This window comes from Malus sylvestris, chromosome 17, assembly GCF_916048215.2.
Source record: "Malus sylvestris chromosome 17, drMalSylv7.2, whole genome shotgun sequence".
In the NCBI taxonomy this organism is placed as follows: domain Eukaryota; kingdom Viridiplantae; phylum Streptophyta; class Magnoliopsida; order Rosales; family Rosaceae; genus Malus; species Malus sylvestris.
This window is the reverse complement of record NC_062276.1, coordinates 2327810-2349418: the sequence shown is the minus strand read 5'-3', so window position 1 is coordinate 2349418 and position 21609 is coordinate 2327810. Positions and strand designations below refer to the sequence as shown.

Genomic DNA, 21609 nt, shown 5'->3' with positions numbered 1-21609 from the left:
AAGCTATACTATAGTCAATATGAGTACTAACTAATTAAACCAACAATTCAATTAATCAATACCAATATTCATATAAATTATTTAATACACAAAAAATCAATTAATAAATTAATATCAATAATCAAGAATTAAATTTTTACTCTAGACAATAATTTCATTCATCAATAAATATTTATATGCAAAAATCAATAATCAATAACTATATTAGTGTATTACTCTATGATTCTATATTAATTAACTAAAATTTTGTATTTATTAATCAATTAGGGTTAGGGATAATATAAATTAGAAAGTTAAAAAATTTACCTAAAATTGAGAGAGAAGTGGAAAACCAACCCATCAGGTTGGCTGCTGTGCTGGAGGATTTCAAAAATTGGGGTGGTTTTCAAAAAGTGAAGGTCTACTTTGAAAATGGAAGGCACGGGACAGTGGTCCCCTTTAAAAATTCATTTATTTTTTTAACCTATCAAACGAAAAGGTGCGTTTTAGTAAGGAGTTTGTTTTTTTAAAATGAAACGATGTCGTTTCATTTAAAGGATTTGAAAACAAAAACATAAGCTGCTGCATAGCAGCAGAAACTCAAACAGAAACCCAGATAGGAACCGATATGCAGTGTAGGTGTAGCCATTAATTCCGACAAGACCAGAGGGGCGGAACCACCCTCCTGGGCTTAATTTCCGGCGAGGGGAGGGGCGGACGCCCCTCCCAGTCCCTATGTAGCTTCGCCACTGTACATCGATACTCATGCAAAGTCGAGTTTTCTTTACTAGGCACATAGGGATTTTGATCAAGCAAAATGTAAGAGCTTAATCATTTGGACATCAATAATCTCAGCTAATGCATCCCACAAAGATCCTGATACGTCTCTTGGCTTCTTTTATGAGATGCTGAATAGCGTGGTTCAACTAGAACAAGTGACATTTACAGCATTATTAACAACTTGTGCAAATCAGTGTTCTTCAAAATCATCATCCATCAGGTAGGGTTTAAAGCGACATTTAGCTAAAATGAACATAGGATAAAAATTGCATAGTGGTAGGGTTTGATTATTGAATGTGGGTTTATTGATAAATTTTAATTTTATTGTTAGTTTTATCTTGTACTTGATGGTAATTATGCAATAAAGTAAAAAAAACAATTCACATTTAAAATTTAAGTTGGGTGTAGAAAGAAGTTACATGAGTTTAAATAGAATTTCTCATTCCAAAATCCAATAAAAATGGGATAGGAATTGAAATGTATTTAAGATTTTGATTTTGATTTGAAATTCTGAAACTTGCATAACTCGATAAAACACACTTAATTATGTACTTAGTAACTTCCGATTTGTAATACAATGAACTCAAATATGTAACTGCTTTTTCAACTACAACTCCCTTGAATGTGTTGCTTTCAAATATTTGAGAACTATAAACTTTTATATTACGTAGAGAAAGTCATGAAGATGACATATTTTTTTATCTTGGTATACAACTGGTATGACATTAGTACGCTAGCAATCTCTTTCTGTCACGGAAAAATTAAAATAGTGGTCACACAAAATTAATCCTCATCGAGCAATGAAAAGGCACCCATCATTGTAATCCGTCTTGTTGATTAATGAAATATCGCCATCGTTTCTTGAAAGAAAAGGTCAATTAAGTTCAAATAAATGAAATATCTCTATCGTTTCTTTGAAAAAAAATAGTTCAAATAAATGCATCACATATACGAAAAATAAAAAAGAACTGCAAAAAAATTGATATATATATATATTCAGTTTAATTTAAGTATATGTTCTGCTGACTAACCCAAAGATTGAAGGAAGAATTCTTTGTCAAACAGGTTCTCTTATTTCCATGTACCGTGTTCATAACCATAAAACTGCACCAATTCTCGCCAAAGAACTTTTCCGACATGGTCATCTTGTAGATTAGCATCGATCTAGTTAAACTGCTACAGGTTCCAGAAGCTTTTTCTCAACATTCTTTGCGACGGCGTCAATGAATTCTTCGGTGTTCAAGTAATACTCCCTCGATACCCTGCAGGTAACACAAGCATCTTAGTTTAGTCCCCGGAGAACAATCCCGTCTGGCTAATTTCGTCACCACCATCAGATGAACTGATACAGTCCCAAAAAGGAAACTAAGGAAAAACAGTGGTATTTCATTTTCCCTTTTTATTGCACAATCCAACTGAATGTAAGTAACCTTGTCAAACAGAGCGCCAAGAATCGACTTACTTGGGGCCATGGATCAAAAGGGCGAGATCCTTGGTCATCTTTCCACCCTCCACGGTCTCAATGCACGCAGCCTCCAACTTGCGAACAAAATCCAGCAACCTATCATTTTTATCTAATTTTGCCCTGGAAACAGTAAATATAGTCGGGTTATCTGGCGCTAAGAAAAAATGCAGGCCAAAATGATTCATCTGATAGTTAAATAACGAAATGTCATTCTTACAAAAGGCAGATTGCCACTGTAAAGCACGTTGTCACAGTTCATTATTCCGAAACGTAACCATAGTACACTAAGATACAGTGAACTTTGGCTTGCAAAGAGTACCTGTGTTCTAGGCCTCGTGTCCATGCAAATATTGAAGCAATACTATTTGTACTTGTTTCTTGTCCTTTCTGATGTAACCGAAAATGACGAGTTACTGTCCCATGAGCTGCTTCAGCTTCTATTGTCTTGCCATCTGAGGACAACTGCACACACTGTGGTTAGTTTTTGTACCATACAAATGAGGAAAGTTAATGGTGATACGTACCAACACAGAAGTCATGAGGCCCAAAGACCCAAATCCTGCAAAAACCAAAACAAACTATTTAACTTCAGAATAAAAAAAGGGAGAGAGAGAGAGAGAGAGCAATTCAACCGCACCTTGAGCAAGCAAATCACTCATAACATCTCCATCATAATTTTTGCAAGCCCAAACATATCCACCCTCACTTTTGAGTGCATAAGCCACCATGTCATCTATTAGCCGGTGTTCATACCTAAATGGCAATAGAATCTTCAATAAACAATTTCAAAATATGCCACACAACATTGGATGAATCAGTATTTACGATAAACAATACAAACCATATGGAATTTTCTTCAAACTTCTGCTTCCATTTCTCAACATAAACCTCCTCAAATATGTCCTTAAACCTGTGGCAGTCCAAGAACTCAACATTTTGTATAATTTCTACAAAATAATAAATTAATATAGAATTGATAGTTGGATGTTGACAGATTCTTCCAACAAATGTGAATTTACCTGCCATCGTATTTTTTAAGAATAGTGTTTTTAGTGCTCAAGTATAGCGGCCACTTCTTGGAAAGAGCCAACGACATTGAAGAGTCAGCAAAAGCTCGAATAGACTACCAAATAAAACAAGGTTTTGTTAGCAGAGTTTATCAGCCTAAATGCACAAAAAGGTATGTTATGCCCAACGTGGTAACACAAACCTCATCAACATTATACATAGAAAGGGCCACACCAGGCCCTTTGAAATTATAAACATCAAGTTCCATGGGGGCATCTCCTCCTTCTGGGACTGATCATTAGAAACAGATAGATGTCAAGCAAAAACCATATCCAATGGAAAATTACTTCACCAGCACAATCATATGAGCTAGAATGTTGAAATCAACTTACCAAAAACCATTTTAAGTTTTCCTGGCCCTTTAATAACCGTATCAGTGGCTCGATACTGATCGCCAAAGGCATGCCTACCAATACATATGGGTTTCTTCCAACCTGTAAATCAGACACGTATTCAGCACTTCCCGCAACTTTTACTTATAGTCAAGTTTAGAAATGAATTCAAGCCATTACCAGGAACTATTCTAGGGATGTTTTTACATAGGATAGGTTCACGGAAAACAGTACCTACAAATAAAGCATTGCATTTCAATTAGAAACCGTTCAAACAGTAAGGTAGCCTTTCAGATGCTAACTCAAATATTTGCAAGTTGTAACTCATAACAAAATGAATGAATAACAAACTAAGAGCATTATAAATTCCGTTTCGTTTTCAAATGAGACAACTTTATTAATTCGATACAAACCGTCTAGAATGTTTCTAATTGTGCCATTGGGACTCCTCCACATTGATTTCAGCCCAAATTCCTTCACTCTGGTCTCATCTACAAGGTATATGAGAAATTGAAATTAGATGAAATACAACTATTCTTTCCGTAAGACAACAGTTAAACGTCCAGGCAGAGCAGCTAGATGATCCGATCGCTAAGGAAAGTATCCGTGCAGCCAGAATATCTGTTATAAAGGGTTCAAGGTCCTCGTGATTGTACATACAAAACCAGCATTGTATAAAAGTAAAAACAACTAACCAGGAGTAATTGTAGCGCATTTCACGGCAACATTATACCTGCAAGGCATTAAATGTTAAAATTAAACAAATAGAAGAAGCAAATACTAATGATTCAGGGTTCGTTTGGAAGTGCTTTTAAAATAACTGGTGCTTCCTGCAGGAAGAACTTTCAAGTGTTTTTCTAGGATTCACTTGCATTTTTACTAAGGATTGGTTCCAAAAATATGTTTACCAAAAAGCGCTTTCAGTCATTTAAAAGCACTTCCAAACGAGCCCTCTCAAGTGTAAGAAATAAAAATGCACTAAATAAATTCTGAATTAAACTACTTACTTAAGAGCGGCTTCAGCACTCTCTACTGTAACTCTGTCATCGGTAGCATCACGGTTCAAAATCCCCAAATCGTAATACTTTATATCCAAGTCCAGATAGGGAAAAATAAGCTGCAAGAGCATACAACCGAAAAAACTCCGATTAAATCAAATCAAATTCGACATAAAATAGCATCAGTAAACTGAAATTCACACCGAAATGAATCTTCACACTTTGTCTTTAATCGTTTTCCATATGATCCTCGTCATTTCATCACCTGATTGACAAAATAATACCATAATTAATACACTACGCAATCACAACATCAACAATTAAGCTCAAGAATTAGCTTCATCCTACTCCTACAAGTTATGATCCGTTTGGTTGCTGCTAAAATTCATGAAAATATGAAAGAACAATACGGATATTTACACAAGTTTCCATCATCTTATGATTTTAACTCTGTTCATTTTCTCAGTGCTTTCTCACTAGCCAAACAGAGCATCGGTTAGGAAACTGACCGTCCATTTCGACAATCGGATTCTGCACCCGAACTTTATCGAAGCCGGCGGAAGAAGCGAAGCACCGCAGCGAAGTGCGGCTGAAGCGGGCGGCGAAGGAGACGCGGTTCCCGATAGGAACTCCATTGAAGAGCCTCGGGGACGAAGAAGAGGACAATCTGGGGCTTCTCATGGCCGCGGACGACGTAGCCGACGATGACGACATCATTGCAGTGCACGACACGGCGCTCGGTCGCGGCCGCGCTCTTAGCATTCAGGTTTTGTGGGGCGGGCGTAGCGAGTTTATTTTAGTTCGCGTAACGAGCTGCGACTGCGACGAAGATTGTTCGATGCAGTTCTGGAATTTTGATCTTTGGGCTGCGTTTGTGTGAAACGAGCTCACAGCTTTCAGAGCTCGACTTTTTTGTTACCGTTTTCGGTCCACGGGCCGGGGGTTTGAGTGTTTTGAGAACTCTCATCGGACGGATGATATTGGACGCGTTGGATCAATTAGAACGGTAGGATCATCAAGTTAGCCTGGGAGAAGTGATTGCCCAACTTTAAAGCACAAAGTTGTGAGCTCATTTCGTACAAACCTTTGGAGTTTAGACTCTCCAATGTCTTGTAGACTTTTGGTTATCTTATGTTTTTGACATATATATTATAGGGTGATATTATTTATACACTCATTTTTACTTCTTATGTATCCTTCTTAATTTTCAATTATTGTATTGAATGAACGTAGTTGATGAATAACAGGTGAATATTCATGTACTAGCCCTTATTGGTCTTGAGGGACGGAGGAGGCTAGGTTAGCCAAAATATGGTTATCGGTTCAAGGATTCGGGGACCATGGTTTTTAAAGATAAGAATAAATTAATAATGGTGTGTGGGAGGTAAAATGCGATGTATGAATAACATTAGTCTGTTTTATAATGTTCGTACAAGGATTGTCGTTAAATTGTGAGGTGACAGAAAATTCATAAAAGTTTCACTTTTGAAAGCCTCATCTTACCATTCCTCAAGTGAGAATGTTCAAATGCCAAATTAGTGAAGGCTTTTTAACCAAAATGTCTTTGAGATGGCATAACTCTTCAATTTTGGTCATTGGCACTGAAATTTGATATAAGTGGTCCATGATTTTGTCCACCATGAATCATTTTGGTCACTCTGTGAAAAATCTCCGCTAAATGGACAAACAAGTGGAGGGGTTTACCGGACAAAACTACCTAAATTTAATGGAGATTTTTCACGATGACCCAAAATGATGGACGGTGGATAAACTCAAAAAACACTTCTATCGATTTTCATTTTCAAAAACAAAATACAGAATTATACTAATCTTAAAGAACATTTTGACTAAAATGCTAATTAGTGAAAAATTTGTTGGAGCAATATTAGAAAATATGAAAATAATAAAAGAATTTCAATGAAAGTATTCATAAAAATTTTCACAACATCAATTATATATGAGATTAATATAAACAACTAGAGTGAAAGTTAGAATAACTGACAAACTTGGAGATTGAGGCTTGCATAAATGCAATGTCCTAAAGATAGAATTTCGCCCCTACTCTTGTGCTTGTAGTTCAGTAGGCGTCCATCTCCTAGGATTCAACAATCTATAATCCGAAGTCAAAGCACTTCAATCTTCAGACTCTGGCGAACTATATATATTCCGTACTCTCAAGACACGACTCGGAATTTGACACACGAAGCATTTGAGAAACAAAGTGGGGAAACCATATTTCTCAAGAGTAAAATTTAACTCTAATTTTCTATATATTACACCAATGGTTTCATAGGTTTATATAGAATCCAATTTCTACTTATTAAAGAGATGTAACTTTTCATCTATAAGTATACATCACTTATCAAGGGAATACACCTAAACAACATAACCTTTCTAAGAAATTGGTTAACACTATTTTTCATTCAATTATTAAAATTATATATTACAATATTTCATATTATAATATATAATTTCCAACAATCCCCCACATGAATTAAAAATCAGGAAGACTTTGAGAGTACAGGCGGACAAGAGATGCATCGGGAGAGGTGTCTTTTGGACTTGAACCTACCCTAGTGAATACTTATCGGATTTACTTGGTGACGCAGTGAATATAAAATCTTGAACTGTTCACTGCAGTAGTAAACCGAGACAATAAGCAACACACATCACTAATCCTAATATATTATGGTTCATACGGTTGTGTTCATTTTGGTCCTGAACAAATCCCGGATTCATGAGAGCTTTAGAGAATTTAGTCATCTCATACTCATAGAAGCGACCCACTTCTACTCTCATATAGGGGACCACTGATTAAGAATAGTCTGCTCTATTCCTCTTATTTATAAGATATCACTGTCATTAAGTATAAATATACAACCTAAAACGTCTGCAGACAACACACTTCTTCCATTATAGGAATGAGGTATATATAGTGTGTTAACTTCTTTGAATCATGCCCAACCAGTTTGCCTATTGAACTTAGACCATGGGATCTCCAATCAACTAAGTTAGGTTTCCGCTCAATGATGCCCAACCAATTCATTAGTTATGTTGGCTTTAGCCTCATTCCCCTCAATGATCAACTTACTCTCTAGTCTAACCTTTAATAATGGGATCCACTATTAGGTTGACTACCTTTGATGGTGTACACAATCCATCTTATGAAATTATATTTCATACGAGAGTAGTTGTTTGACATTATTTGAAATGTCAAGTCCTCAAAATTAGGACTTAATTACTAAGTAATTTGCTAACACTGAGCACTTGGGTAAACTCCCCCACATTTAAGGTATTTGAAAGAAGATCTCTAACTTTGCCATACCTTAAACAATTACTCATTACAAGAGATGACATATTGAATGTCGTGCAATTAGCAAATTACTTTTAACCAACCCCCACAATTCTTTCATAATTGTAGTTTCTTTTAATGCTATCATTAAATCGATCACATCTTTCACTTTAAGAAATAAGGGACAACTAAGATAGACTCTATCTATCTTTTTAGGCCTTCATGCCTCACTAAATTATGAGAAAAATCACTTCTTGGCTTTGATTCTTTCCTTACTATGATTAACATGCATGACCCAATGGCCATGTCCATTCATATGCTTACTTAATAAGCATCATTATGTCGAATTCAAATATATATTTTTTTTTCTCCAATATCCCACGTTTTAATGTCTAGTCTTTTCCTTTCCAAAGACCAAATGTTTTAACCTTTGGATAGTCATGTCTGTTCATTTGTTTAAAACAAGAAAAGTTGTGTTCTTAAATCACAATAATTTGTAAAGCAACGAAAACCCGAAGGGTCACATCCTCATCGCCACACTATCTTTATACCGGTTCATGAGGAAATGACAACATTCAGTGATTACCCACTGGGTTGGCAGCCAACCTTTCATTGCAATGCAACCGATGTACTAGCACAACCATTCAAACAGCCAAATATAATAACATCATATGTATAAATCTCTAAGCAATATCCGAGATCGAACAACAGACATGAATAAAAGGCCTTTACTATAAATGCAATCATTCCAATGGTAGCACATAACGTTTAACATAATATTCAGTGCCAAAGATAAGTATCTTATGCGAAATGCAAGGTAAATCTACCCAGACTAAAAAACGCATCCTTTCAGAAGATAGGTTTTTCCTACATACCAATCTTAAAACCGTTGCACACTTGAGACTACTAGAACCAACGTTGTGAAACAAAACCTTTATCCTTTTGCATGCATATTTCAGATAATTGAAATTAATAAACTCATTGTCAACAAATACATGAATTTAATTAGTGTAATGTCAGGAAATAAAATGCATATATGCAGATTATATATATTAGTATAACATTTCTGTGCCATCATTACTCGCACAACAGGAGAAAATCACAATCGATTTCAAAGAAGTGCATGACCAATGTTGTCGAGAAAATTAAAACCCACAAGCCAAATCAAGTTCTGTTTGCTTGGAAAAATGATCAGACTAAATTGAGAAAACTGTTTCCCATGAAAATTAAGAAAAAATGCATGCAATTGTAACTACCAAATTCACAAGACTTATTCTAATTCAAGTATTGCAGTATGATATTTATCATCAATAATTCCCAGAACGATCTTTTGTTGTTTTGTATACTATATATACAATCTACAACCCATCATCTAGCCCAATGATCAAATTAAATCTTTCTATTGAAATTGGATTCATGCCTCAATTTCATCATTAGATGTAGCGATCTTCCTTCTCAAAGAGGGCTAGGGTTTGCGTCAAACACAACATATTCTATTTCCAATATCTAGCCACTGCTTTATGAGAATTTTTCATATTTTTCTAATTATTGCAAAGAGATATAAAATTCTATCTTTAGATTGTTGGAGCAATATTAGAAAATATGAAAATAATAAAAGAATTTCAATGAAAGTATTCATAAAAAAATTCACAACATCAATTATATATAAGATTAATATAAACAACTAGAGTGAAAGTTAGAATAACTGACAAACTTGGAGATTGAGGCTTGCATAAATGCAATGTCCTAAAGATAGAATTTCGCCCCTACTCTTGTGCTTGTAGTTCAGTAGGCGTCCATCTCCCAGGATTCAACAATCTATAATCCGAAGTCAAAGCACTTCAATCTTCAGACTCTGGCGAACTTTATATATTCCGTACTCTCAATACACAACTCGGAATTTGACACACGAAGCATTTGAGAAACAAAGTGGGGAAACCATATTTCTCAAGAGTAAAATTTAACTCTAATTTTCTATATATTACACCAATGGTTTCATGGGTTTATATAGAATCCAATTTCTACTTATTAAAGAGATGTAACTTTTCATCTATAAGTATACATCACTTATCAAGGGAATACACCTAAACAACATAACCTTTATAAGAAATTGGTTAACACTATTTTTCATTCAATTATTAAAATTATATATTACAATATTTCATATTATAATATATAATTTCCAACAAAATTTGCTATAGCATTTCTCAATAATCTAGAAGATTGAGCCGATGATACGGTGTGAGCTAGCACATGTAGTGATGGTCCCCAAGTCTAGTAGTGGTCACTGGTCCATAGTCCGGAGTCCAGGCCAACTTTACTGGGCTGAAAGGCCTCCCTGTAAGCCTCGGCATAAACAATTTCACCTATTATTTTTTTGTGGCGGGGCCTACAATTTTTTCAAGTTTTATCTTTATATTTTTATTTTTTAAACAAACGATATTAACTACATTAAAAAATAAAGGGTTAGTTTAGTTTTACAAAGAATTAACAATAATATGGTTCAAATTCGTTTTTTGTGAGAATTGAATTTAAGACCTTTTAATACCACTAAACCGTAGTACAAAGTGACTTTGTCTTTTTATAGATGTTCTTTCAAGAAGAGTTTGATTTCGGATAATTAAATAGAATTGTGGTATTGTTAGTAAGGAAAGTGTTGGAATTGGTCAAGCTATTGGGTTAGGTGGCGAGGGACTGGTGGGATGATAAACGAAGATTATGACAGGTTTAGAGTTCGATTTTCTCTAATATAATTGAACAAAGCAATTGCTTATATACCAATCACGCATAAGTCCATAAGAGCAAACGGCTTGTTGGAGTTAAACTCCTAGCTTGTATTACAATTATTGTAGGGTTGCTTAGAACTCAGTTAATTAAAATTACGATTTTAATTGGAAGGGTTAGAGTATCTAAATTATTAGTTTATCTAAATCTTTGTTGGGTTCAATTGTAATACGAACACATACTTGAGTACGAACATTCACAAATGACTTATCTGATAGTATAGCAGACCAATCTTGTAGTGGTATCGCGCCACACTACTCATTAAGTCAAATACGTCACTCAATGGACCATATTTTTAAGTGTTTGTATTGAGTACGTGTTTGTAGTTCGAGACTAGTTAAATTTATCTCAACTAGATTTGACAATCTTTTAGCCCCACCTATAAATACACTTGAACATGCTTGTATATGCGTGTGTCTAGTGTGTGTGTGTGAGAGAGAGAGAGAGAGAGAGAGAGAGAGAGTTATGAGGTACACTAAATCAAAAATTGCAGTTCTCATTGTGTTTATGCTATTGGAAGGAACTTTGCTGCATTTTAGAACCAACGTGAAGGAGTATTCTGTAAGGTCGTCAGGCTCACCAGAAGGAAGGGTTTCCTTCAAAGTACGGAACTTCAACTACAACAACACTAGTTCTCGGATTAATGGCAGAAACTACGAGTTCTTCAAGCACAGAAGATTTAGCAACCATGGCTTCCGACGACCAGCTGCTCCTAATCATGTTCCCGACGAAGAACAGAAGAGAATCACACCGTATGGTGCAAACCCGCTTCACAACAGGTGATCGAACATTCATTTTTTGACGATTCAAGCAGTTCATGTGCAGGGCTCCAGCTGGGTCCTTCAAGCAGTTCAAGTTCGCAGCAGTGGTGTAGATCACTATATGTGGCACGACTTTATTTACATATTGGTGTGGAGCGCTGTTGGTTTGAAGAACCTCCGGGCTTTATGATGTGCTCTATGCTGATATGCAATGTGGGAGGCTCTCTTTTTCCTCAACTAGGGTTTTTTTCCACCGGGTTTTCTCCGAGAAAGATTTTTTTTCAGATGCCATTTCAACTCCCAACCTTGTAATTCTTTCTATACAGTAATGGAGTTACAACTTATATGTGTTCCTCAAAAAAGTTATACTCTTTTTGTTTAAATTAGATTAGATGTCGATTAAGACATACACTACAAAAATCCCTTTTTTTTGACAAATTAATTTCGTCGCGCAAAACTCGTCGCTCAAATTTTTGTCCACTGAAATTGAATTCATCGATTAAAGTCCATCAACCAATTATCCCGTCGTATAAAACTTGCCCGACAACAACTTTTCGTCCGGCAAATAGTATATTACTGTAGTGATAGCTATTTTACTTCCAAGTTCATTTCTTTTTTCATATCATACGTAATTTTGATTGAGAAAGAAAAATACACTGTGCATGGAGTCTGAAACGGAATATTTGAACCAAGGATGTCCTGTGAACCATCTTTCAAAAGCCCTGTTGACAACCAATCTTCATTCTTCCCGACTTTGACATATGATCAGAAAGGACCAAACCAAAGACAAACTAAATGAAAATTTTATAAAGAAAAGGTAACGGCCTGTTTGGTATCTTATTTGAAAATTTTATCATTTCTCAAAACATTACTTAAGAACATTTCTTGAAAACAATTTTCTTTAAGATTCAAAAAAGCGATTGATTTGCGATTTAAAAATTTTAAACCTTACGACTTAAACTATACAAAGAGATCTAAAAAGAGAAGGTCGTAAGAGAGGGAGAAAGAGGAGAGAGAAAGAGGAGAGAGGAGAAAATAAAGTAAGAGAAGATTGAAAGAAAGAGAAAGAAGGGAGAGGATCGGACGAGATAAAGAGGAAGATGAGTGAGAGAAAGAACCAAGAGAATGAAGATAACGGATTGGAAGAGAGACGAAAAAAGGTAAAAAAAAGGAAAAAGAAAGAAGAAAAGAGAGAGATAGATTTGGAGTGGGGGAGGGGAGAAGGGAGAGAAAAGAAATGAATGAGTGTAAGTTTAAAAACTCTAAAAACTCATTTTTTTTATGTTTTTAGAGAATATACTATATTTTTAAGTTAGTCTTGAGTTTGGTTTTTGAAAATAGTCTTGCCAAACAAGTTTTTAATGCCTAAAACTTGAAAATTGTTTTTGAGTTTAAAAAGTTGGATTTAAGTAGAGTACCAAACATGCCCTAAATTTTCTAGTACGTAAGTTTCCTTCGAGTGAAAACTGAAATATATATCGTGTTCTAGTCTCATAAGGTAAAAATCCGGCACGATAAAAACTTGGGTGTAACATTAATTAATATAACCTCATCATCTAGGTAGGGTTAGTGAGAGGGATATGGTGATATATGACATAAAAAAAAAAGGAACTTTAACGAAAAGCACCCAGTACTGTTCACTTTAACGAAAAACCACATTTTTACACTAAAAAATCAATGCTGGTACTATTCACTTTACCCTTTATTTTGTCCTTATCATTAAAACTTAAAGTTTTCAAGCCATTTTCATTAGTTTTCCTAAAAAAAAACTTCGGATGTAACCGAGAATATATATAACTCCATGGTCTCTATTTCTCTAGCTAGGGTTAGTAAGATAGAAATGCGATATATCTCTGGTTACATGTAAAAATCTCTACGACTCGAACAGAAAAATCTGAAAAGTTGGGAAATAGGCAGCTGCCAAAAAAAGAGTGATCTGTCACACCCAGCTGGAGATTTCAACTTGATTAGAGAAGCCTTATAGGAATCGAAAAAGGACATTAAACAACAAGATGCCAAGAAAAAAAGCTTCCTCTTTTGTCTGTTTCACAAGCAAAACGACAAATCCAAACCTCTCTTTTGTTCATCTGATTGTATGAGATATCACAGCAGAGGAAATCTCCTTTTTTTTATCTGATTTTCCCAACCGTGGCCCGTTGATATAATTTATGCGTACTGCAAGGGGCCGGCTTCTTACGCTTATAAAGCTTGGTTGATGAAAAACAGTATTCTTCTTTGCACCCGAGGTTTCGAGTTTGAATCGTCCTTCCCATAATATCGCTGGTATAAAAAACTATGGATATATCATATATTTACTCTCTGTAACCGCCAGCTGAGAGGACAGCGACTCATTATATATACCCCACGAAATCCCAGCAAATCAGTAAACCCAGCTGAAGAGTCAGTGTTATGGAATGTAATGGGACAAAGTGAATTCAGCAACAAAATGGGCTTTTAGGGTTTTGCTTTTTAGGGTTTTTTGGTGTTTAGCATGGTACGCTGAGAACCTAAGATTCCTTTTTTCATCCCTTTGTTACTTGTTTGAACCTTGAATGTGCATGGTGTGGACCATAGTCTAACTCCCAGTTATAGCTTCTCACATTGTCTGGCTTTCAGCACGTGAAAGAATGATTTATATGAAAGGAATCGTCACAATGTCTCAAATCAATCATATTACGGATCTAAGAACGTAAATATATATGTGACTTGTGTTAATATTGGTGCGGAATGTTACAGTAGCGTTTTGAAGTGCGTAGGGCAAGTCCTTATCCACAATGTGAGCATATCCCTCGTTTGTATTTTTATTTTAGTAATATTATGAAAACTACATATTTATCATATATTAGTGTATTATCTTATGTAGCAAGTGATTCATATGACCAACATCCAATGAGATGAATTCACTACTTGACGTGACATGTACACATCACTTGTCACATCAGATGATACACAAATATGGTACAAATTAAAGTATGGTCTACCTATATATGTTTTATTTGAATTCTGGCTTCTAACATAACCCAATCAAATAGCATTGTTAATGTAGCAAATAGTCTAGTTATATCGATATCTCGAGACTCGAATAGTAAGCAAATGGTCGTTTACAATTTTGATATGACGTAATTTGAATGTATGTGGAATTGTTCCTTGCGTTTAAGTAATATGTAGCTACAAAAGTAACATTTTATTAATTTAACTAACGAATACAATTTAAGCTATGGGATGAGAATTCGAACTTAAATGCAAATAATATTCCGTAACCAACATTAATAATTATTTAAAACAACAAAGTTCTTTTGCCAAAATCAGCGGGCTCATTCAATTGTCTCAGATCCATATTACTTTTGGGCCTTTCTCATAAAATACAGGCCCGTTTTCAGTAGAAATCACTTCCATTTCGACAGCCCGATCCGAAACATATCCAAACACAAAACCCTCTTCCCCTTTTTGGGTAAAGAATTTTCCACTCTCCACTTCTCACTCCCTCCGCCTTCGATCCCGCGCTAAAAACTCTTAAACCCTAAACCCTCGACACCTCCTCTCTCTCTCTCCTCATTTCCTGAACAGCCATGGCGTCCATGGCCAACCGAGCCAATCCGCTGCTCAACAACCTCCCTCACTTCCTCACATGGCGAGCCTTAGGGTTCCGCACCATCTGCAGCGGCCGCATGGGCTTCTCGTCTCAGTCCGAGCGGCAGCCTGATCCCGAAACCCCCGTCGCCGGCACCAAGGTGCTCGAGACTTTCAGAGAAGAATTTGAAGTCGGAGATCGATTAATTACGCTCGAAACGGGAAAGATCGCTCGCTTCGCTAACGGTGCCGTTGTTTTGGGCATGGAGGAGACCAAAGTATTATCCACCGTGGCCGCCGCCAAAGGCGACGCCGTTCGCGATTTTCTGCCCCTAACTGTATGTTTCTAATTCAACTTACATCTGGGTTTTTATTTCTTTCCGTTGATTGCACAAATTATTCGGTTGTTTGAATTTCCACTGATCGTATGAACTGAGCCATGTAAAGCAGTTAGTTGTTTGATAATTTAACCATTTAATGTGATCATAATTTTTAAAATAAGTAATTAATTGATTAATTATAAAATTTGTAGCTGGTTCGAAATGAAATGTCGGAACTCTGGCAGAAAAAGATCTGCTTGCTAATTGTTATGGGACACAAATGATAGCATTGTATGCATGTTTGTTGATCATTTTGTGTGTTCTTATTGGATTTTGGTATTTTAAATGTAAGGTTGATTATCAAGAGAAGCAATTTGCCCAAGGAGTAATTCCGAACACATTCATGCGAAGGGAGGGTGCGCCGAAGGAGCGTGAACTCTTATGTGGTCGTATCATTGATCGACCAATACGTCCGCTATTTCCTGCTGGGTTTTTCCATGAAGTTCAGGTATGATGTTAATCTTTGGGTTGCCTTTTTCAGTTTCTGATGGATACCCATTTGTAGCAATCGTGCGCTTATAGTCTTATGGCCCTGAATATTTATTTCCTGATATTCATATATAGGTAACAGCAAGTGTTCTTTCCTCTGATGGAAAGCAAGATCCAGATGTACTGGTAGCTAATGCTACATCTGCTGCGCTTATGTTATCAGATATTCCTTGGGGTGGCCCCATTGGCATGATTCGTATAGGCAGGATTGCTGGGAAGTTTATTGTTAATCCAACTATGGATGAGGTAATGCTTAATATCAATTCTTATTTGTCTTTCGTTTGCCCTTATTGTTTTTATGTTTCTAAATCCTTTTGTTTCCTCACAGATTGTGGACATCTAATTGTTACTTATTATGTGTAAATGCAGCTTAGCTTGAGTGATCTCAACTTAGTGTATGCCTGTACGAGAGACAAAACGTTAATGATTGATGTGCAGGCTCGTGAGATCTCAGAAAAAGATCTAGAAGCAGGGTTAAGATTAGCTCATCCCGAGGTAAGTTGTGAAACCAGCAACTATTTTGTGAAGTATCTTTATTTGTGGAATTCTACTAAGCAACTGAACTGTGATATCAGGCAGTTAAATATATTGAACCTCAAATCAAACTGGCTGCTAAAGCTGGTAAGCATAAGAAGGAATATAAATTGTCAATGATGCCAGATAGAACATTGGAGAAAGTCAGTCAATTGGCAGAAGCTCCAATAGAAGCCGTTTTCACTGATCCATCATATGGAAAGGTGCGTGCCATTTATATGTGGATATTGATATATTCTTTTTTCTTTTTTCGGATTTCTGTCTCCTCTCTGTGTCTGTACGGTAATTCTGTATGGTGTCTTCTTTCGGGTCTTAAATTGTGGACTACTTCAACATCCAGTTTGAACGTGGAGAGGCCTTAGAGAATATTACACAAGACGTGAGAAAAGTACTTGAAGAAGAGTGTGATGAAGAAAGCTTGAAACTTCTACCAAAGGCAGTAGATACTGTGAGGAAAAAGGTAAGTCATGCCAAAATGAAGCTAGACAGAATCAAGTATTTTAGCAATTTTTTATTTATTTTTATGTTTGATAGGATACTGACTAGGAGATATGTTTTTATTTTTTTTACAATTCTTAGTTTTCATTGGTGGCTGCATCTTGTTTTCTCCTCTTGGTTTACTTTCATAGTTATACATCTGTGTGCATCCATCACCTTAGTCAAAACTTTATCTTCAAGAACCAATATATTTTCCAATGTAGTCGGTTACTACCTATACATGATAAAAGGAATATGGGCACTTGGAAAATTGATTTTGGGGGTCACATTATTCTGAATTGGGTAGTTTGGTTTTCTGTTAGGAGCTGCTGGCTTCCTCTCTTTATTTCTCAGCAGTATACTTCTGGCACAAAACACATTATTTTATTTTGGTTCTCACTTATTTCAAAATGTTTCATAAAAAAATTAGGTTGTTCGTAAAAGAATTATTGCGGAAGGAGTCAGACTTGATGGGAGGCGTCTTGATGAAGTTAGGCCTTTGTATTGTGAAGCTGGTCATTTGCCTATGCTGCATGGATCATCACTTTTTTCTCGTGGAGACACACAGGTCAGTATGAAATATGGATTTAGAACACTGGAGTTGGCAGTATTTAAAACTTTTGCTTCAACTCATGGTACATATCTGGTGTTATAAACAGGTTCTTTGTACTGTAACACTTGGGGCGCCTGGTGATGCTCAACGATTGGATTCTCTGGTTGGGCCTCCAACAAAACGTTTCATGCTTCACTACAGCTTTCCCCCTTTCTGTATTAATGAAGTTGGTAAACGAGGCGGCTTGAATAGGCGTGAAGTTGGTCATGGTAATCATTGCCCACTTTTTAAATAGGACACATTAAAATTAGTGAAATATGATTTTATATGTTCACATAGATAAGTGGCTATGGTTTGTCTGGGATCATGAATGTGAGATCACATTCTCAAAATTTAAACTTGATTTATATTTTATATATCTAGTCACAGTATCTAAAGCTCAAAAGTTTAAGCTTGATATGCTAACACGTTAATAATTATAACGATTTGTAGTGGGTTTTCAATGAATTGTAGGGACTCTGGCGGAAAAAGCTCTTCTTGCTGTATTACCTCCAGAAGATGATTTTCCATATACTGTTCGTATCAATTCTGAAGTAATGGCCTCTGACGGTTCAACATCAATGGCAACTGTCTGTGGAGGTATGCTTTTGAGTTTACTTTTCTATCAGCTATTATCAAACTAGTTTTCAGTTATAGTTATATCCTTGCAAACTAGTTTTTTTGTACATTTTCTGGTGCTAAATAATTGACGTGATAGAAAAAGATACTCTCGTCAAGTTTCAGGTTCATTTTGTGTATATGAACACCATAAGTCTCTTTCTTTAACCTTCAAAATTATGCATGATCCTGAATATAGTATCTGCATAGCTCTTAAGTTATCATTTGTTCTGTAGGCAGTATGGCTCTGATGGATGCTGGCATTCCATTGCGTGAACATGTAGCTGGTGTCTCGGTGGGTCTTGTTAGTGAAGTTGATCAATCAACTGGCTCAATAAAGGAGTACCGTATACTGACTGATATTCTGGTGAGAGTTTTACTTGGCTTTATGTTGAGTTTACCTGTTGCATGGTGATCTTATGAAAATGCTCAATGGTTTCCTTTATTCTCGAAATTAATACATCTTTAAACCCCTAACGCAAACCTTCACTTTGTCATCTTCTTTCTAAATTATGCATGTATTTTTATTTTTTATTTTTTGCTTATTTTCTTCATTGTCCTTTAATTTGAACATTTTATAGCTACTACTTGTGGTTATGTGATTCCAGATTTTAAGAAATGTACCAATATATTTATAATTTATTTATATTATTAGTCGCCTTAGAAAGATAATTTTTTCAGGGCCTGGAAGATCATTTGGGGGACATGGACTTTAAAATTGCTGGCACACTAAATGGAGTTACAGCTATTCAGTTGGATATAAAACCCGCTGGAATTCCTTTAGATATTGTCTGTGAAAGCTTAGAACCTGCACGCAAAGGTCGCATTCAAATTCTTGACCACATGGAGAGAGAGATCAGTACACCACGCACTCAGGATGATAGAAATTCTCCACGATTAGGTTGAGTTTTCAATTTATTTATTTTTGTCTTCTGTTTTTACTGAGTTGACATCACTTGGGCAATAATATATATGTGTATATTGAGCTTCCAATTCTAAAATTGATGGTGCAGTTACCTTGAAGTACAGTAATGATGCACTTCGTCGCTTGCTTGGGCCTCTCGGTGCTCTAAAAAGAAAAATTGAAGATGAAACTGGTCCGTTTCTTTTTTCTTTCCTTTTCAACAAACAACAACAATGATGTTCTGCACTTCTTTTGTACAAAATGTTGTTTATTTAGAACTATATTTATGCTGTGTCTCTGATAGATACTTCTGTCAATCTCACCGCAGGTGCACGGATGTCTGTAAGTGATGGAACACTGACCATAGTTGCTAAGAATCAATCTGTAATGGAGAAAGTACTAGAAAAGGTATTTCTGCCTCTCAATTTGCTATTATATTTCTTGAGCTGATTATAATGTTGTTTTTCTATGCCTGGAGTTCTATGGAAGCCTTATATATCTGATGGATCTTTGTTTATTCTGTTCTTCAGGTTGATTTTATACTTGGGCGTGAGATCGAAATTGGTGGGATCTATAAGGGAAGGGTAACTTCAGTCAAGGAATATGGTGCATTTGTGGAGTTTAATGGTGGTCAGCAAGGCCTTCTGCACATTTCTGAGTTGTCGCAAACACCAGTATGTACAACAAATGCATTTTCCTTTAGAATACCGATTCCTCCCTGCGCCCGCTCTATATAAAATGTTTATGGAACAACTTTATACGTATCACTGGAGATATCTAACCTCTCTTCTGTGATCGATATCTTTCTGACATCTATAGCATTCCCTATATCAGGTATCTCGGGTTTCAGATGTGGTAGCTGTTGGAGAACAGCTTTCCTTGATGTGCATAGGTCAGGATGTTCGCGGTAACATTAAACTATCCCTTAAAGCTACTTTACCTCGATCTGGATCCAAGACAAATAATGCGGTTGAGGAATCCGTTTCATCAACCCAAGAACCTAGTATTTGGGCAGCAGCTGGAGACCTTTTGTCTAATGGACAAGAAAAGCAGAGCTCGTCATCTGAGGAATTGCCAGCAAACAATTGTGAAGTTGGCGGGATAAATTCATCTACTTCCTCTACTCCGATTCTAATTCGAAGTGCTGCAGAGTGTGACGAGGTGGAAAAAGCTGCTGGTTTGGTTCAAAACTCTGATACTACTAAGTCAAAAACTAGTAATGTGAAGACATCAAAGTCGTCCTCACAGAAGGGAGGAGATAAGGAAGCTGAAGTTGGAGGCTCTGTAACCGAAAAAAGTCTGAAGATAGGAACAAAAGTTACTGCCAAGGTTTATCAGATCCGCACAGGAGGGTTGGTGCTTGACCTCGGTGGGGGACTTCGTGGAATGTATCGGTTTGAGGTACTTCTCATCTTGTTTTTTATACATAACCATGAACTCAACCAAAAGAATGGCTCCTTTTAATTTGTAAGCCCTGTGTTCCCTAACACTGTTCTGTCATGCAGACAAATGGTAGGACGGACTTTGAAGTCAATGACGAGCTGCGAGTTGAGTGTGTTAGTTTCTCTGGCAAGGGGATTCCAGTAATGTCTCTGGTGGATGATGAAGAGTAGCATTGTACAGGCCGTTAATTTATGACAATTTTGTCACATAGATGACTGTCGTGGTAGAGGTAGGTAATTCTGGTCTCAGCAGCGGGAGCTCACGCAGGTTTCATATAATCCGGTTGGAAGATTTTGTTACTTTCGAGTAACATTTCGCAACCCCTGTTCGAATCTGGAAACGCCGGTAGCGGTAGCTGGGTTTCCGATCAGTCTTCGCAAAGCTCTTTGAACTTATTGCCACATTTTTTGTTGCTTATACCTTCCTGCTCTAGGTTTATTTTTTCACTTATGGTACCTCTACGGTTAGATGTTGTGGGATGAAATTTGGGCCAGAACATGTAACTGTAGATTTGGGCCAAGCCCTGTATTCCGAAGCTTCAAGCCAAAATGGATGGGCCGGCATGGTCCAACAAGGCTTCTCTCATCTATCAAGACTTTGGATCTGCTCATCGCACCAATTGGGTCCCAATAAAATTAAGGAAAATTAATGAAAATAATTTGAAAACTTTGAGTTTTAACCAAAAGAACAAAAATGTGTTGTAAGTGAATAGTACCAGGAGTTACTTTTTAAAGTAAAAATGTCCTTAACGTTAAAAATGAACAGTACCATGAGTGTTTCTTTAAAACTTCCTAAAATTTAAGTGTAACTTCTCAACTCTAACAATCAACTTCTAGGGTATGTTGCGGTGATGGATTTTCAAGACTTAAGAGACTGATGTTGTTTAACATTATAAGGATGTACGTAAACACTGAGGGATTTTTTAGTGTGCTTGCAAGATGGGGTGGTACGTCATATGTAATACAAGTGGAGGGATTTCTTATAAAGTGTTTTTTCACTAGTATAATGACATAAAATGTATATGTCTGTGTTTTGAGCACACTGAAAAATCTGTCGTAAACACTGGCCTTCGAATTTAATGAAATTTTCTACCGTTTGACGTAACGTGGTAGATGGTATTTTATTGACAGCGACGTGAGAGAC

At 36.3% G+C, this 21609-nt stretch overlaps 3 protein-coding genes across 3 annotated transcripts in view; 2 read left to right on the top strand and 1 right to left on the bottom strand.

Annotated features, from left to right (window-relative positions):
* Positions 1-949: 949 nt before the first annotated feature.
* LOC126610540 (protein MICRORCHIDIA 6-like) overlaps positions 950-21609 on the top strand; it is a 59925-nt gene continuing 39265 nt past the window's right edge. Inside the window, exon 1 of the mRNA XM_050278637.1 lies at positions 950-954. The gene's annotated coding sequence lies outside the window, so the exon portion shown is untranslated. The remainder of the gene's footprint in view (positions 955-21609) is intronic.
* Positions 1729-5560, bottom strand: LOC126610542 (isocitrate dehydrogenase [NADP]). The gene is made up of 15 exons (XM_050278639.1): positions 5132-5560; positions 4844-4887; positions 4632-4741; positions 4320-4357; positions 4038-4115; positions 3805-3858; positions 3625-3726; positions 3435-3523; positions 3244-3347; positions 3066-3134; positions 2862-2977; positions 2749-2783; positions 2544-2686; positions 2222-2344; positions 1729-2021 (listed from the first exon to the last, which is right to left on the bottom strand). Exons 1-15 carry the CDS (start codon positions 5382-5384, stop codon positions 1928-1930), a joined length of 1452 nt encoding a protein of 483 aa, XP_050134596.1. The 5' UTR covers positions 5385-5560; the 3' UTR covers positions 1729-1927.
* Positions 14917-21081, top strand: LOC126610538 (polyribonucleotide nucleotidyltransferase 2, mitochondrial). The gene is made up of 16 exons (XM_050278627.1): positions 14917-15367; positions 15702-15857; positions 15974-16144; positions 16268-16393; positions 16474-16635; positions 16773-16892; positions 17340-17477; positions 17569-17731; positions 17976-18101; positions 18356-18486; positions 18801-19020; positions 19133-19216; positions 19352-19431; positions 19554-19697; positions 19858-20424; positions 20529-21081. Exons 1-16 carry the CDS (start codon positions 15029-15031, stop codon positions 20634-20636), a joined length of 2835 nt encoding a protein of 944 aa, XP_050134584.1. The 5' UTR covers positions 14917-15028; the 3' UTR covers positions 20637-21081.

What these genes read in the sequence shown, in the direction of transcription:
- LOC126610542 (XM_050278639.1), bottom strand. Translation starts at nt 5,384, where the DNA reads ATGCTAAGAGCGCGGCCGCGACCGAGCGCCGTGTCGTGCACTGCAATG. An exon ending in ATGCGCTACAATTACTCCTG is followed by an intron (nt 4,116 to 4,319) that starts GTTAGTTGTTTT and finishes TATACCTTGTAG; the next exon opens with ATGAGACCAGAGTGAAGGAA. An exon ending in AAAACTTAAAATGGTTTTTG is followed by an intron (nt 3,524 to 3,624) that starts GTAAGTTGATTT and finishes TCTAATGATCAG; the next exon opens with TCCCAGAAGGAGGAGATGCC.
- LOC126610538 (XM_050278627.1), top strand. Translation starts at nt 15,029, where the DNA reads ATGGCGTCCATGGCCAACCGAGCCAATCCGCTGCTCAACAACCTCCCT. An exon ending in CTGATCCATCATATGGAAAG is followed by an intron (nt 16,636 to 16,772) that starts GTGCGTGCCATT and finishes TTCAACATCCAG; the next exon opens with TTTGAACGTGGAGAGGCCTT. An exon ending in CTGAGTTGTCGCAAACACCA is followed by an intron (nt 19,698 to 19,857) that starts GTATGTACAACA and finishes TCCCTATATCAG; the next exon opens with GTATCTCGGGTTTCAGATGT.